At 42.6% G+C, this 18439-nt stretch overlaps 2 protein-coding genes across 5 annotated transcripts in view; one reads left to right on the top strand and one right to left on the bottom strand.

The window, feature by feature from the left end:
* Positions 1-18439, bottom strand: part of zmp:0000001082 (integrin alpha-D) — a 74716-nt gene that overhangs the window by 4956 nt on the left and 51321 nt on the right. The window contains exons 16-22 of the mRNA XM_057843359.1: positions 13813-13979; positions 13606-13722; positions 13446-13516; positions 9001-9148; positions 8784-8879; positions 4338-4417; positions 4182-4259 (exon numbers count right to left, since the gene is read on the bottom strand). Of these exons, the coding sequence (XP_057699342.1) occupies positions 4182-4259; positions 4338-4417; positions 8784-8879; positions 9001-9148; positions 13446-13516; positions 13606-13722; positions 13813-13979 (757 nt within the window). The remainder of the gene's footprint in view (positions 1-4181; positions 4260-4337; positions 4418-8783; positions 8880-9000; positions 9149-13445; positions 13517-13605; positions 13723-13812; positions 13980-18439) is intronic.
* LOC130920272 (sodium channel and clathrin linker 1-like) overlaps positions 1-18439 on the top strand; it is a 75477-nt gene that overhangs the window by 36049 nt on the left and 20989 nt on the right. The gene's annotated exons all lie outside the window — the stretch shown is intronic.

Genomic DNA, 18439 nt, shown 5'->3' with positions numbered 1-18439 from the left:
GTCTTGTTTTCCTGTCAAGATTGCTTCTAGATTACAGTAACTAAAGGCATGCCATGTTGTTTTTTTAATACAATAACATTTTGGCAAAATGCATACATTATTCCACAAAAGTGAGTACACCCCTTGCATTTCTGCAAGTATATCTTTTCATGGGACAACACTGACAAAATGACACTTTGACACAATGAAAAGTTGTCTGTGTGCAGCTTATATACAGTGGGGAGAACAAGTATTTGATACACTGCCAATGGGTTTTCCCATTGGCAGTGTATCAAATACTTGTTCTCCCCACTGTAATAGAGTTAATTTATTTTCCCCTCAAAATAACTCAAAATATAGCCATTAATATCTAAACCTCTGGCAACAGAAGTGAGTACACCCCTTAGAAACTACATCCCTAAATGTCCAAATTGAGTACTGCTGGTCATTTTCCCTCCAAAATGTCATGTGACTCAGTGTTACTAGGTCCAGGTGTGCATAGGGAGCAGGTGTGTTCAAATTTGTAGTGCAGTTCTCACACACTCATACTGGTCACTGAAAATTTCAACATGGCACTACATGGCAAAGAACTCTCTGAGGACCTTAAAACACGTATTGTTACGCCACATGAAGATGGCCAAGACTACAAGAAGATTGCCAACACCCTGAAACTGAGCTGCAGCACAGTTTTTTAAAAGGGCAGGGTCCACTCAGAACAGGCCTCGGGTTGGTCCAAAGAAGCTGAGCGCACGTGCTGAGCGTCACATTCAAATGCTTTCTCTGAAAGATCGTCGCAGGAGTGCTGTCAGCATTGCTGCATGGCTGTCACCCCAGGAGGAAGCCTCTTCTGAAGACTGTACACAAGAAAGCCCGCAAACAGTTTGCTGAAGACATGTCAACAAAGCACATGGATTACTGGAACAGTGTCCTATGGTCTGATGAGACGAAGATTAATTTGTTTGGTTCCGATGGTCTCAAGCGTGTGTGGCAGCGACCAGGTGAGGAGTATAAAGATAAGTTTGTCATACCTCCAGTCAAGCGTGGAGGTGGGAATATCATGGTCTGGGGCTGCATGAGTGCTGCAGGTGTTGGCAAGTTACATTCCATTGAGGGAAACATGAACTCCAACATGTACTGTGAAATACTGCAGCAGAGCATGATCCCCTCCCTCCAGAAACTGGGTCGCAGGGCAGTGTTCCAGCATGACAAAGACCCCAAATACACCTCCAAGATGACCACTGCTTTACTGAAGAGGCTAAGGGTAAAGGTGATGGACTGGCCAAGCATGTCTCCAGACTTGAACCCAATAGAACATCTTTGGGGGTTCCTCAAGCGGAAGGTGGGGGTGCGCGAAGTCTCAAATATCTGTCAGCTCCGCAATGTCATCATGGATTAGTGGAAGCATTCCACTGGTAACCTGTAAAGCTCCGGTCAACTCCATGCCCAGGAGAGTAAAGGCAATTCTGGATAATAGTGGTGGCCACACAAAATATTGACAGTTGACATGTTGTACATATGTTAATATTGACAACTTTCACTAAGGGGTGTACTCACTTTTGTTGCCAGGGGTTTGATATTAATGGCTATATTTTGAGTTATTTTGAGGGGAAAATAAATTATTATATAAGCTGCACACAGATTACTTTTCAATGTGTCAAAGTTGTCAGAACTGGACTCAAAGGAGGACCCAAATGCAGAGTTATCTTGGTTAACAAAAGGATTTATTTAACAGTCTCTCTTAAGGTGAAAACAAACAAGGCAGGTTCTTCAACAAAAATTCACTTCATCAAGGAAGGCAAAAACGTTATCAAAAACACAAAGTACCAAACAAACTCAGAAATGCTTACAGAATGTTCGCAATCAGAAAGCAGGTTCTCCAACAAAAATTCACTTCATAAGGAAGGCAAAAATACTGTACCATCAAAACAAAATAGCAAACTAACTCAAAAGCCTTACTAAATACTTCAGGACTTGATTCACGTGGTGACTTTGGCTGTGGACTAAAGCAGGCTGGGGTGACACGTCAGCGGACGAAGACACTCTGGCACAAAACAAAGGGGAGAGTGACTATATATACACACAGAAGGTAATGGGGAACAGGTGGAACCTATTAGTGATTAGGGAGGACATGAGGAAGGGCAAGTGCTCTGAAACATGGAGGGAAAGACTTACAAAATAAAGCAGGAAATGACCATGACACGACAAACCTCACCACGGTGTGACAAAAGTGTCATTTTGTCAGTGCTGTCCCATGAAAAAGATATACATAAATACCTGCAGAAATGCGAGGGGTGTACTCACTTTTGTGATACACTGTAGGTCTACATTTGAAAATTAAATATATTTGCACATTGTTCATTGGCCCATTAATGTGTTTGACCTGACCTCTTTTGTATAGATGAGGTGCTCATAAACCTAAGGGATCATTGTGTTTGTTACCTTCACTGGGGTGCATATTTGTGTTTGCTTACACAAGGTGATTTCACCTTGCATATTGTTATTATTGAGTGGCAGTTTTGCACTAATCATTGATTTATGTAAATAAGACCAGAGAGAAATGTGACAGCACATCACCCTGACACTGGCTGCTGAAGGAATACTATCTTTTCTCGTATTTACTGTTTGACTGTATTACTCTAACGCAGGGGTCCCCATCTGCCCGGCCGCGGACCGGTACCGGTCCGTGGCGCATTTGCGATCAGGCCGCAAAGAAAAAAAGAATTCAATAACGACCGCATTCTGGCCGAATCAACCCTGTGCCCCTGTTTAACACACCAATATCTCTGTCTACTCTAGATATAATACTACGGGATAGATTACAATGTTGTCATAGAAGTCCATTGATTGGACTGCTAGCAGTACATCTTGTTTGTGTATATAATATACAGTATGTGCGCTAGTCTTCAATAATAGCGTATTACTAGGCCGCGGCGCAGCACATTTGTTCCCGGAAATAATTAGCACCCACACGAGCGAAGATAACAGGAAAACAGACATCTTTGGAAATATTTTTTCGGCGAAAAGGATATTTTTACGGCGAAAAGGGCACCTGACGAGCCTACAACCTCGAAGACCCACGAACTGCGAAGGAGTGGATTCGTGACCCGTTTGTGAATAAACAGAGAGATCGCAAATGACGGCGACCTTATTAAACGTACATTTGAGACAACAACTCTACTGAGGTTCTGGATTAAAGTCATTCTGGAATATCCTGACATCGCGACAAGAGCGTTGAAAACCTTGCTACAATTTCCAACATCGTATCTTTGTGAAGCGGGCTTCTTAATTAATGTTTAACGACAAGGCGAAGTCGTTAATGGTGAGCGCGGTGTGCAGCTGTTGTGTGAAGCTTACATGGCAGGATAAATCTGAGGAGAACTTTTCTACAAGTCCTTTCATGATCAAACGTAAGTTAATATTCCTTTCTTTCAAGAAAGTTTGTAGTGTTGACTTTGGAATCGCTGCATTTGCGCATTTTGCGGCTATGTTTAACATTACGCGCATGCGCAGAACCGCATAGTTGCAATTTTTGATGGGTTGCAAAATTTGTCAGAACACCGGTCCGTGAAAAAAAAGACCCAAATAACACCGGTCCGTGGTGCAAAAAAGGTTGGGGACCCCTGCTCAAACGTACCCAATATAAAATATGTAGCATTTATATCATAGTTTAAGGAAAACAAGCAGACTATATTTGACATAGGGCATAAGAGATACGTGACGCCTTCTGACCACGGAAGGCCTGCGTCATGCAGCCGACTGAGCAAGATTGACGCTGACTACCAGGTGATAGGCAAGACAAGCCCACGTCTGCAACACCAAATCCCACAGCTCTTCAGGATAGTCCAGAACAAATGGTGGGACGTCCTGTACTACCACAACACCATATAACAAAAACAACTCCCAAGTTTGATAGCTCAGCACCCCCCAGACGGTGAGGCACGCCAAATCTCCCACCTCAGTTGCCTCATTAACCATGACCCAGCAACGATGACACACGAACTTGACCGCCCAAATCTGCAACAGAAAAAGACCCAAACACCCCTCTTCCTGCCCACGGCCCGCCCGGACAAGCCAATCATAACAAAACAACTTTGTTCTTATTTACTGATTGTACGTGTAGCTTGAAAATGTCCAGAAATCAAAATGCACGGGTGGCACTAGTGATATTTCATAATGTAACAATACTGTTTATAGGGACTTACACAGTGATGGCCATTTTTATTTCAAATTGTACTGGGAGCGTCTTGGTCAGCAAAGATGTGGTGGAGTTGTTGTTATCACTGTGAATACAAAATATGCAGACATTTTTTATGGTGTCTCATTTTTTTTTTCTTAAAGATGTGTAAAACAATATCTACCTGTTGGCACTGACACTAATTGTGATAGTGTCGTTCCACTGGTAGTTGGTGATGATGTGGAAAGAACTTTGAAACGTTGTCTTGGTAGAATGATAGGGAAGCAGAAAGAGCACGGCAATTATCACACATTGTATTGTGACAGTAATCGCAATCAATGAGTGGTTGTTTGCAATATGGATAAAAATAGATAAATAAGGGTCAATCTAGAATTTGATGACATTTCGGCTTCAAATTTTTTGAAAACTAGCCTTGAATTTTCCGGTTTTCTGCAACATATTCCTCAGTAATAAGTCATACACTTTCGATTAACTCATTTTAGTGGTCATTGGGGAAATTTTTATGACATGATTTATTTGATATTTGAATATGTTTGGCCATAGACTTCATTACCTATTGACATGACACTTCGTCATTCTTTGCGTCACGCCTTATCAGAGCGGGCCGAGCTTAATTTACTATAGTCAGGCGAAGATGGCACACGCTCATGTGTAAGCTGGATTCAAGCTTGGATTTTTGAAGAACTTCAAAACCTGCACCGCATACAAACAGGAAGGATTGTCTCAGGAGTGATTTGTTCGAGGATTCAAAGTAAATATGATATTTTTCGTACTATGCATGCATTTTGAAACGTGAAAAAAATCAAGTGGAGAATGGGAACTGCTACGGCTTTGGCGTCATTCTTCAACATGTATACGTAAAATAGATGCGTAACTGCCCATTTTTTTCCTCTTTTAACAAAGAATCGAGACAGTTTTACCTCCATATCTACAAAGAATTCAGTGATTGAAGCATTTATTCGCAGGAATTTTCTTCTTTGTTTACACATGGAGGCGGCTAATTTTCGTAACTGACTAGCCTCATAGTTGGCGATATTCACGCGAAATAAATGCTACCTGCACGTTTTTGGGTTTTTTTTTAACCAAGAATCAAGACTGTTTTACGTCCATATCTACAAAGAATTCAGGGATTTAAACATTTATTCACAAGAATTTTCGCCGAAAAAGCTCTGTTTACATCAGGCGGCCGCTAGCGTCATTTGCTAACAGAGTAGCATTGTACTTTGACATATATACGTAAAATAAATGCTAACTGCACGGTTTCTTTGCTTTTAACCAAGAATTGAGACTGTTTTACATCCATTACTATAAGGAGTTCAGGGATTTAAGCATTTAGTCACAAGAATTTTCGCCAGAAAAGCTCCGTTTACATCAGGCGGCCGCTAGCCTCATTCGCTAACAGAGTAGCATTGTACTTCGACATATATACGTAAAATAAACGCTAACTGCACAGTTTCTTTGCTTTTACCTAAGAATTGAGGCTGTTTTACGTCCATATCTATGAAGAATTCGGGGATTTAAGCATTTATTCACATGAATTTTCGCCAGAAAGGCTCTGTTTACATCAGGCGGCCGCTAGCCTAATTAGCTAACAGTATACAGTGTATAATGATAATAAAGGGCTATTCTATTCTATAATAAGTTGTGATTGTATATAGAATTTATTAACAATCTGTTTACATATTTATAATTGATTCTGCATGTTTTCCTCAAGTATTAAGTTTCTGATGTTAAACTGAGTGATTTATTAGCTGTTGAAAACTTGCAGTAAATTAAAAAAAAATATAGCCAGTTCAGGGTGTCCCCTGTCTACTGCCCGTAGTTAGCTGGGATAGGCTCCAGCACCTCCGCAACCCTCGTGAGGAAAAGCGGCATGGAAAATGAATGAATGAAAAAGAAGTTGCTATTTTGGTCAAAAACTTGTATGATATGTTGAATTTTGCTTTTGATCCTGAAAATATAGGTGATTATCTCTGCATTTGGTGATTTTTGTGAATCTAGTGTAAAATCTGAGACTTTTATAGCCATTTTAAGTTGTGTTATACTTATATAAAAAATAATTAATCAGGATTTTATAAGGGAACGACTTTGAATTTTTTGATGCCACTGCTCATGGAGACTCATATACTGTATGGCCTGTTTTGGTTTTAGGTCAGTAGCAGCTTAAATGTTAGCTTATCTCAGGAGTACAAGCTAGCTAGCTAAGAAGCCGCTACTGCTAATCAAGAGGACAAACTTAGATAAAAAGTAGAAAAATAATAATCTTAAACAGCTTTTACAATTTATTTAGAGAATAAAAAGAGAATATTTACATTTCTTATTTGATTTAACAGAATACTTGGATTTCCTATGTTTGTACGTATTTTGTATTTTTTATTTATTATATTTTGTATGTGTTTTTTCATTTAAATATAAAAAAAATGAGAGGAGAATATCCATTCATCCATTTTTCTCCCGCTTATACAATGATCTCTCTTTTTTCACGGTTAATGTGGACTGCTTCCCCCGCGAAAATTGAAAATCCGCAAAGTTCAGACAGAGCTAATGTATTGATTTTTTATTTTTTTACACAACTACTAGTTTGTTGTTGTTTTTAAATCTAATATTATTGAACTCATTGCATGTCATTTTTGGCAATAGACGTCCAATTCATTTAAACTGGGAAGACTGACTGCGAATGCTCCTTTTTCAGTGCTATAGACAGTGCTAGACGTCTAATCCATTTTGACTCCGCAGTCAAAATGGATTAAACGTCTAGCGCCATCAATGGCAGCCAGTGAGTTACAGTTGTGGTCAAAAGTTTACATACACTTGTGAAGAACATAATGTCATGGCTCTCTTGAGTTTCCAGTTATTTCTACAACTCTGATTTTTCTTTGATAGAGTGATTGGAACAGATACTTCTTTGTCACAAAAAACATTCATGAAGTTTGGTTCTTTTATGACTTTATTATGGGTTAACAGAAAAAATGATCAAATCTGCTGGGTCAAAAATATACATACATGGATCTGAAAAAGCGAATCATTGACTTGAAAAGTCAGGAAAGTCACATTTCAAAGCAGCTGCAGGTCCCAAGAGCAACAGTGCAAACAATTGTTTGTAAGTATAAAGTGCATGGCACTGTTTTGTCACTGCCACGATCAGGAAGAAAACGCAAGCTATCACCTGCTGCTGAGAGAAAACTGGTCAGGAGGGTGAAGATTCAACCGAGAATCACCAAAAAGCAGATCTGCCAAGAATTAGAAGCTGCTGGAACACAGGTGTCAGTGTCCACAGTCAAGCGTGTTTTGCATCTCCATGGACTGAGAGGCTGCCGTGCAAGAAGGAAGCCCTTGCTCCACAAGCGGCACCTCAAGGCTCGACTGAAGTTTGCTGCTGATCACATGGACAAAGATAAGACCTTCTGGAGGAAAGTTCTGTGGTCAGACGAAACAAAAATCGAGCTGTTTGGCCACAATGCCCAGCAATATGTTTGGAGTAGAAAAAGTGAGGCCTTTAACCCCAAGTGCACCATGCCTACCGTCAAGCACGGTGGTGGTAGTATTATGCTGTGGGGCTGTTTTGCTGCCAATGGAACTCGTGCTTTACAGAGAGTAAATGGGATAATGAAGAAGGAGGATTACCTTCAAATTCTTCAAGATAAGCTAACGTCATCAGCCCGAAGATTGGGTCTTGGGTGCAGTTGGGTGTTCCAAGAGGACAATGACTCCAAACACACATCAAAAGTGGTAATGGAATGGCTAAATCAGGCTAGAATTAAGGTTTTCGAATGGCCTTCCCAAAGTCCTGACTTAAACCCCATTGAGAACTTGTGGACAATGCTGAAGAAACAAGTCCATGTCAGAAAGCCATCAAATTTAACTGAACTGCACCAATTCTGTCAAGAGGAGTGGTCAAAGATTCAACCAGAAGCTTGCCAGAAGCTTGTGGATGGCTACCAAAAGCGCCTAATTGAAGTGAAAATGGCCAAGGGACATGTTACCAAATATTAGCGCTGCTGTATGTATATTTTTGACCCAGCAGATTTGATCACTTTTTTCTGTTCACCAATAATAAAGTCATAAAAGAACCAAACTTCATGAATGTTTTTTTGTGACAAATAAGTATCTGTTCCAATCACTTTATCAGAGAAAAATCAGAGTTGTAGAAATAACTGGAAACTCAAGAGAGCCTTGACATTATGTTCTTCACAAGTGTATGTAAACTTTTGACCACAACTGTAAATCAGTGCTCTGTAAAGGTAAAAATAAAGCATAAATTGTTTATGAAAGTGTGGCATTTCGTTTGAAATGTTTTATTTGAAATGGTCATTATTCCTAGTTTTTTGGGAAAGAGGATTTGGCTTTAGTGTATACATTTACTCTGAAATTGCATGTTTTTGTATTTTGTTTGTGGTTTAAATTAGAAGGGTGGGACGCAAAACAGTCTCCAATTCTGGAATGATGCCATCAATTGTTTTGCAACCATGTGGTACATTATTGAAAAAAATGCTATCCATACCAAACATATTCAAACTTTAAGTGAGCCTGCAGACATGTTGGGCATGTGGTTGGTTCAGTGTCACGCACTCGTTTGTCCAGCGCCTGTGTGTTTTGAATTGAAACTTACTTTTGATCCGCCACGATACACAGGATGGCTAACATCGCATATCGTTTTATCAGTTACTCCTTCCAGATCATCGCACTTGAGGAGTGATGTCGTGGCCTGTGGTACAACATACATTAAGAACGAGGATAGTTGTCTGTAATGTGGTTTGTCTTCTGAAATGCAGGGTTATGTTTCAGTATCCAACACATTTCTTCCCCATAATGTGATTTGGAATTACCTTTGGCTCGATCTGAAATGTCCTGGCGAGGGAGAGGCCTGGGGGGTAATGGATTGTCAGGTTTGTGTTGTATGAATTGTCCCCATGATTAGTTATACTAAAGTCCATGTTAAAGTAAATATCTTCAGCCACCAGTAATGTAGGTTCCCTAAAAGATACAGTATATATTTCATATTTCTGAATATGCAGTGTTGCACGTTGAAGAAGAAAAGTTGATTTTCTCCTTTTACAGATTCTTTAATACTCTGAATGAATAGGAGATAATGACACACAATATAGGGATAAAATGAAAGTAATAATCACATAAGCTACAGTGCAGCAAATAGGTATTTAGTCAACCACTAATTGTGCAAGTTCTCCTACTTGAAAAGATTAGAGAGGCCTGTAATTGTCAACATGGGTAAACCTCAACCATGAGAGACAGAATGTGGAAAAAAAAACAGAAAATCACATTGTTTGATTTTTCAAGAATTTATTTCCAAATTAGAGTGGAAAATACGTATTTGGTCACCTACAAACAAGCAAGATTTCTGGCTGTCAAAGTCTAACTTCTTTTAACAAGGTCTAACGAGGCTCCGCTCGTTACCTGTATTAATGGCACCTTTTTTAACTCATTATCGGTATAAAAGACACCTGTCCACAATCTCAGTCAGTCACACTCCAAACTCCACTATGGCCAAGACCAAAGAGCTGTCGAAGGACACCAGAGACAAAATCGTAGACCTGCACCAGGCTGGGAAGACTGAATCTGCAATAGGTAAAACGCTTGGTGTAAAGAAATCAACTGTGGGAGCAATTATTAGAAAATGGAAGACATACAAGACCACTGATAATCTCCCTCAATCTGGGGCTCCATGCAAGATCTCACCCCTTGGCGTCAAAATGATAAGAACGGTGAGCAAAAATCTCAGAACCACACGGGGGGACCTAGTGAATGACCTACAGAGAGCTGGGACCACAGTAACAAAGGCTACTATCAGTAACACAATGCGCCGCCAGGGACTCAAATCCTGCACTGCCATACATGTCCCCCTGCTGAAAAAAGTACACGTCCAAGCCCGTCTGCGGTTCGCTAGAGAGCATTTGGATGAGCCAGGACAAGAGGACTGGGAGAATGTGTTATGGTCAGATGAAACCAAAATAGAACTTTTTGGTAGAAACACAGGTTCTCGTGTTTGGAGGAGAAAGAATACTGAATTGCAGCCGAAGAACACCATACCACTGTGAAGCATGCGGGTGGAAACATCATGCTTTGGGGCTATTTTTCTGCAAGGGGACCAGGACGACTGATCTGTGTAAATGAAAGAATGAATGGGGACATGTATCGAGAGATTTTGAGTGAAAATCTCCTTCAGTCAGCAAGGGCATTGAAGATGAGACGTGGCTGGGTCTTTCAGCATGACAATGATCCCAAACACACAGCCAGGGCAACAAAGGAGTGGCTTCGTAAGAAGCATTTCAAGGTCCTGGAGTGGCTTAGCCAGTCTCCAGATCTCAACCCCATAGAAAATCTGTGGAGGGAGTTGAAAGTCCGTATTGACCAACGACCGCCCCAAAACATCACTGCTCTAGAGGAGATCTGCATGGAGGAATGGGCCAAAATACCAGCAACAGTTTGTGAAAAGCTTGTGAAGAGTTAAAGTAAACGTTTGGCCTCCAATATTGCCAACAAAGGGTACATAACAAAGTATTGAGATGAACTTTTGGTATTGACCAAATACTTATTTTCCACCATGATTTGCAAATAAATTCTTTAAAAATCAAACAATGTGATTTTCTGTTTTTTTTTTTTTCACATTCTGTCTCTCATGGTTGAGGTTTACCCATGTTGACGATTACAGGCCTCTCAAATATTTTCAAGTGGCAGAACTTGCACAATTAGTGGTTGACTAAATACTTATTCGCCGCACTGTAAATGCATTTATTAAGAAAAGAACAATTAAAAGCTGGCTGGCCAGCCAGGACGGAATCTCCTAGAGTAGTGGTCCCCGTTCCCAACCACCTGTACAGTCCGCAAGAGAAATATTTCCGTATTATAACATGCTATTTGCTGCTATAAATGCTCTTTATAAAACAAATTTGGTGGAACACTGTGAGTACATTTCAGAAATTCCTTTTCGTAGCAGTGCCAAAGGTGCTTGGTGTGCGATAAACACTCTCTGGAGCCATCAGAATATATCTTCTCCGTGAGTCCGTGTCTCTCAGACTTTTCTCGTGTCATTCAACCAACGTAGTAACGCGTAGTAATGCACGCCTTTACATCCTCAGTAACGGTAACGGTTTTGCCAAGATGAGAAAAGCAATTAATTGGATTACTCACTACCAGTGTTGTTAATTTTACTTTAAAAAAGTAATTAATTACAGTTACAAATGACTTCTCCCAAAAAGTAATTGCGTTAGTAACTCAGTTACCTGAATGTAAGAGTAATTAGTTACTTGGCAAAGTAACTGGTGATAATTTTCTTTTCTTTTTTTTTCTCAAAAACAAACAAACAAACAAAAAAACAGGTCACGCAATGTGAAGTTTAAAGGGTTTGGGGGACAATTGGCCCTAGCCCAATTCTTTACCCTCCACTTAACTAGACACAAGGGTATTGCGATAACTCGATAGTAACCTTTGCTATGTGTGGAAGTCATTTAAAGTTGTGAATCAACCATTAAAGTTAGTAAAATTGCTCCCGTTATTGCATTAGTTCCCTTCTGTCTACTTTAAACGTGTAAGTTTTAAAACTGTTTCATCATTTAAAGATAGATTTAAGTTAAGATTTTGTCGATTTAGGAGCATTTTAGATTTAAAAAAAAAAAAAAAAAAGTTACTTAGGTTCGCTTGGAAGGATATCTACATCAGAGCCTTCCTGAGAGGTCTACTGCTTTAAGATGGCGGCTGTTTACTAACGCGTGTAGTCCTTAAAACATGTTGCCAATGCAGCTGTGTCTTATTGCATCTAGTTCTATAATATGATATTTACCGTGTCATGTGGGCGTAGTTTGTCAGCTATGGCTACAGTCAGGTATTATTGGAGTCACCTAGCATCGCGGTTGCAACGGCGTCTTCCCCACTCCTGCTCTGCTCTCTCGTCTCCGTGAGTACGTTTCTCTCAGACTTTTTTTATTCAACAAACTTAGTAACGCATAGTAACGCACGCCTTTCCCGCCTCAGTAACGGTAACGGCGTTGCCAAGATGAGAAAAGTAATTAATTAGATTACTCATTACTGAAAAAAATAACGCCGTTAGTAACGCCGTTATATTCTAATGCCGTTATTAACAATACTGCTCACTACTGAAAAAAATAATGCTGCGTTATGCTCTAATGCCGTTATTAAAAACACTGGATGTCACACAGCCCCCCATTTATTGCAATTAATGGACCCGAAATGGTGCCATCCATTTATGCCACCTTTGTGCTGTAAAAAATATGTTTGTACTGCTATCGTTTCAAAGATATTGAGATACTTTAATTCATTTTGAGTGATGACGTCACTCACAGCTTCTCCGTATCCAACTCCCGTGGCTGACGGAGCGTACCAACTCTCTCAATAACTGAGGGGTGTCTCAACAACTAGCGCAAACGTAGCACAAACAAATGGCACCCCTTCGGGTCCATTTTGCAGTAAATGGGGGGTTGAGATACTAATTTCGAGTGATGACGTCACTCCCGCAGCTGACTGAGCGTACCAACTCTCTCAATAAGAGAGGGGCGTCCCAACAACTAGCGCAAACATAGCATAAACAAATAGCACCATTTTAGGTCCGTTTTGCAATAAATGGAGGGCTGCGTGGCGTCATCACTCGAAATCAATATCTTAATATGTCAAAAACGATAGCAGCACAAATAAAACTTTTTACAGCACAAACGAAGCATAAACGATTGATGCCATTTTTATATAAATTTGCCTCTGATATGTGGCCACCTTCACGGAGGTCACCCTCTTAGCAATAATAGCTTTAATAGCCTAGCCTAGCAATAATAGCCTAAGTTTTTTGAGCAACAATGAAAAATAAATGCATTCGTATTTGTTTTATGTTTTTTTTGTTTCCTGGCTGCCGCGAGGTCTGTCTTTTACCATCATGTCATCATGCCACCACCCGTCTTTGGCACCCTGCTAATCCACGAGAAAATTTGGAATGCCCAACTGGTCTGGGGACCGCTGCCCTAGGTGCCTTCGAGAAAATTCCGTCCCGATCTTTCAACGCATGCACTTTATGTTATTCCAAATACGAATAGGCAGGCTCCCATGTTAACCCACGAAGTGGCTCACAGGAGTGGAATTTTATAAGCAGCTATGTTATGTTCTCTGCTTTGACCTTGATTCCGAAAAGAAACTGAGAGCTGCACTCTTATCCAAATAAAGTCATAATGAAGGGGGAAAAAAAGGACTATATCAAGTAAAATGAACAAATGTATGGGAATAAATATCTCTACAGCTTGCAAGAATTACTCACGAAAAATAGAAGTCCACTTCAAGTTCAGCGACACAAGTGTCGTTCTCTTTACACTGCTTTTCGAAAGGTACCTACAAGTATAGAATAAAACTGTTAGCAAATACTACTAGCCTATCCTAAGGAGAAAATATGTATTTGTGCTTCATGTCACGGCAAGTACCTCGATGATGGCTTGTGTTTTGCTGTCTTTATTCAAGACAGCATCTGCACTTTGACTGTCCACCTGGGTGAAGTTTAATTTGATGCTGATAGGTGACAGAGTGTCTTTCACACATTTCTATAAGGAGAAGAAGTCAATTGAAACGTAGAGGACTTGAACAGTCCTGATCTGTTTTGTGAGTGTGTGTTTATGTGAATATATTCATACTGGCATGGAGATGAGATACGAGAAGCATTTGACTTTATCCAACAATTCATAAGTATTAATGAGATTCCTTGATCTCGAGCCAGCTTGACTGAAGAAACCTCGGTGTGATGGTCTCACATGATCCACATCAAGCATGTATGAAATGTTTAGTCCGAAACTCACAGCTCCTGCAGGAGACATGTTTTAGGATTTAAAGCAAATCTGCAAAGTGTTGTCACACTTGAGTATAAATTCAGGACAAGTCTAGCCAAACAATGAAAAAAGTTCCCTTTTACTTGCTTTTACTAATATACAGTGGTATAAAAAAATTATCTGAACCTTTTGGAATTTCTCACATTTCTGCATAAAATCACCATCAAATGTGATCTGATCTTTGTCAAAATAACACAGATGAAAAAGCAGTGTCTGCGTTAACTAAAACCATCCAAACATTTATAGGTTTTCATATTTTAATGAGGATAGTATTCATACAATGACAGAAGGGGGAAAATAAGTATTTTTTTGGGATCATTGTCTTGTTGCAGCATCCATCCTCTTTTTAGCTGCAACTGTCTGACTGGCGGTCTCAGGTTTTCCTGCAAAACATCCTGATAAACTTGAGAATTCATTCTTCCATTAATGATTGCAAGTTGTCCAGGCCCTGAGGTAGCAAAACAGTGCCAAATCATGATGCTCCCTACACCATGCTTCACGGTGGGGATGAAGTGTTGATTTTGGTGAGCTGTTAAATTTTTCCTCCACTTATGATGTGTGTTGCTCCCAAACAATTCAAATTTGGTTTCATCAGTCCACAAAATATTTTGCCAAAACTTCTGTGGAGTGTCCAAGTGCCTTCTTGCAAACATTAAACGAGCAACAATGGGGTTTTTTAAGACAGCAGTGGCCCATGAACACCATTTTTTGACAGGGCTCAGAGAACAAACGGACCCAATAATGCAGTGCTCAGAGCAGATTTATTAACAATGGTTTTGAGAGGAAGAGGTCTTGGCTCTTGGAGCGGCACGGAAGGCTGTTCGAGCAGGGGGGGGACGAGCAAGGCGAAGGCCCCAGGCAGGATGCGGCTATCTCCGGTCCTGTAGCAGGGTTCAGGTCACAGAAAATAGGCAGAGGCAGAGGCACAGACGAGCAGCAGGCTAGAGGCAAAAATCCAAGAGGTCAAAAGGTGTATCAAAAAATCCGGCAAGGCAAGGTATCTAGGAACGCTCGTAAGTTGCAGTGAAGGCTAACAAACTCGCAATGGAGCAGAGGGCTGTGTGTGCTTATGTAGGGAGGCTGTGGTAATGACCAGGTGTGCAGAACAGGTGTGTGGAATGAGTGCTGATGACTGAGGGGGAAAAAAAAGGAAAAAGGTATACAGGCCTGCTGTGGGGCTCTAACAGAACCCCCCCCCTAGGGACGGACTCCGGACGGACCAGGCGCGTCGGGGTGGAGTCGGTGGAAGTCCCGAATGAGGTCCGGGTCCAGGATGTGAGAGGAGGGGACCCACGAACGCTCCTCGGGGCCATAGCCCTCCCAATCCACGAGGTACTGGAAACCACGACCCCGTGGTCTGGATTTCAGGAGTCTCCTCACAGTGTAGGCCGGACCGCCATCAATCAGTCGTGGTGGCGGAGGAGGCGGCGTGGGAGGAACCAGAGGGCTCACAAAGACCGGTTTGAGCTGGCCAACATGGAACGTGGGATGAACCCTCATGGTCCTGGGGAGTCGCAGCCGCACAGCCACTGGGTTGATGATCTTTGAGACCGGGAAGGGGCCAACGAACCGGGGAGCCAGTTTACGGTTCCCAACCCTGAGAGGGAGGTATTTGGTAGACAGCCATACCTTTTGACCCACCTTGTACATCGGGTTGCGTGACCGGTGGCGATCCGCCAACGTCTTCATTCGGGTTGCACTCCTGATAAGACTGGCCTTGGCTTGGTTCCACACCCTCTTCTTGCGACGGATCCATAACAAGGCGGAGGGAACTTGCGTGGACGTCTCGGTCTGTGGGAAGAGAGGGGCTGGATACCCAAATACAACATGAAATGGGGAAAATCCCGAGGAAGAGGAAGGCAGACAGTTGTGGGCGACCTCAACCCACATGATGTTTTTGGCCCATGTGGTGGGTTGTTTGGAGCTCAAGCAGCGTAGGGTTGTTTCCAGCTCTTGGTTCATCCTCTCCGCTTGTCCATTGCTCTGAGGATGGTACCCTGATGATAGGCTGACGGTGGCACCGATGAGCCCACAGAACGCCTTCCAGAAGCGAGCCACAAATTGTGGCCCTCTATCAGACACGATGTCTGACGGAAAGCCATGGATCTTGAACACTTCGTCGAGGAGAGCGCTGGCAGTTTCTTTGGCGGTTGGTAGTTTAGGGAAGGTGATGAATCGGACCATCTTTGAAAATCTATCCACAACCGTCAATATGGTGGTCTTCCCCTGTGAGGGAGGCAGTCCAGTGACAAAATCCAACGAGATGTGCGACCAGGGTCGCGTTGGAACAGTCAAAGGGAGCAATTTGCCCGCAGGTGACCTCCTGGGTGTCTTGTTGGTGGAACAGACCACACACGCCGCCACATAATCCCTGACATCATTCCTCATGTGCGGCCACCAAAATTTCCGTGCCAGGATAGCAAGCGTGCGTTTGGTCCCCGGATGGCTTGCAAATCGGGACGTGTGGCTCCAATGAATGACCTCCCCTCGGAGGCCCTGCGGTACAAACAGCAACCCTACGGGGGTGCCAGGGGGGTTGATCAATCCCTTTGTGGCCTCCTGGACCTTCTTGACGATCTGCCACTGGAAACCCCCCACCAAGCATGATTTGGGAAGGATGGGTTCAGGTTCCTCTGTGTGTCCCTCAGAGGGAAACACCCGGGAAAGGGCGTCTGGTTTGGTGTTCTTAGCCCCGGGTCTGTATGACAAGGTAAAATTAAAGCGTGTGAAAAACAAGGACCACCTGGCTTGACGAGCGTTGAGTCTTTTGGCCGTTTTGAGGTGCTCCAGATTCCTGTGGTCTGTCCACACCACAAATGGCTGTTCAGCCCCCTCTAACCAGTGTCTCCATTCTTCTAAGGCCACTTTGATGGCCAATAACTCCCGGTTCCCCACATCATAATTTCTTTCTGCGCTGGTGAGTTTCTTGGATAGAAATGCACATGGGTGCATTTTTCCCGTAAGGGGTGACCGTTGGGATAACACTGCACCAACTCCGGTGTCTGAGGCGTCGACCTCGACTATAAACGGGAGAGCTGGATCAGGAAATCTGAGGATCGGAGCAGAGGTGAAAAGGCGTTTGAGTCTACAGAAGGCCGCCTCGGCCTTGCTGTTCCACTGAAAACGACACTTGAGAGATGTCAAAGAGTGTAGTGGTGCAGCCACTGAACTGAATCCCCTTATGAATTTTCTGTAGAAATTCGCAAATCCCAAAAAGCGTTGTACCTCCTTACGTGAACTGGGGCTTGGCCAATCCTGGACCGCTCGTACCTTTCCTGGGTCCATGCGTATTTCTCCTTCTGCGATGACAAACCCTAAGAACTGAACAGATGGTTTGTGAAATTCACATTTCTCTGCTTTGACAAAAAGGCCATTTTGTAACAATTTTTCAAGAACTGAATGGACATGTTTAATGTGGGTCTCCAGGTTGGGGGAATAAATCAAAATGTCATCCAAATAGACGAAAACAAACACATTCAAAAATTCTCTCAGAACATCGTTGACCAGGGCTTGGAAGATAGCCGGGGCATTTGTCAGGCCGAAAGGCATGACCAAATATTCGAAGTGGCCAATAGGAGTGTTAAAAGCGGTCTTCCACTCATCCCCCTCCTTTATGCGGATAAGGTGATATGCATTGCGCAAGTCAAGCTTTGTAAAGATTTGGGCACCTTGGAGCATCTCGAAAGCAGAAGACATTAACGGCAGCGGGTAACGATCACGGACAGTTATTTCATTGAGCCCCCTATAATCAATGCAAGGACGGAGAGACTTGTCCTTCTTTTCGACAAAGAAAAACCCTGCACCGGCAGGAGAGGAGGATCTCCTGATTAGCCCTGATGCTAACGACTCATTTATATACTTAGTCATGGCCTGGGTTTCTGGGCCAGACAACGAGTACAAGCGACCCCTGGGGGGTATTGAGCCCGGGTGTAGGTTTATGGCGCAGTCGTGAGGACGGTGTGGTGGGAGGCTAGAGGCCTTGAACTTATTAAATACCTGTTTGAGGTCATGATAACAGGCCGGGACTTTATCGAGGTCAGGGAACTCTGCTTGTTTCTCTTTCCGCAAGATAAATGTGGATGCAATCTGGGCTGAGTCAGTCTTTTCCATCTCCGCCATACCGTCTGTTATACAAGTTCCGTCACACGACGGGCTCCAGGAAATCACCCTCCCAGTGTCCCAGTCAATGTGGGGGTTGTGTCTTTTCAGCCAGGGCAATCCAAGGACGAGTGGTTCGTTGGGGGAAGGGTAAACATGAAAACTGATACTTTCGGTATGACGACCTGGAAACTCCATCTGGAGGACGGGTGTGCGGTGTGTTACCCGCCATAGTGGGCTTCCGTCCAGGGCCACGGCTTCCAGAGGAGAAGGCATTTTGATGAGTTGCAATCGAAGTTGTTTAGCCAGGTCCATGTTTATCAGGTTGGTGTCTGAC

This window comes from Corythoichthys intestinalis, chromosome 8 (genome assembly GCF_030265065.1).
Source record: "Corythoichthys intestinalis isolate RoL2023-P3 chromosome 8, ASM3026506v1, whole genome shotgun sequence".
Taxonomy (NCBI): Eukaryota; Metazoa; Chordata; class Actinopteri; order Syngnathiformes; family Syngnathidae; genus Corythoichthys; species Corythoichthys intestinalis.
The sequence above is the reverse complement of the archived record's forward strand: the minus strand, read 5'-3'. Positions and strand labels throughout refer to the sequence as shown.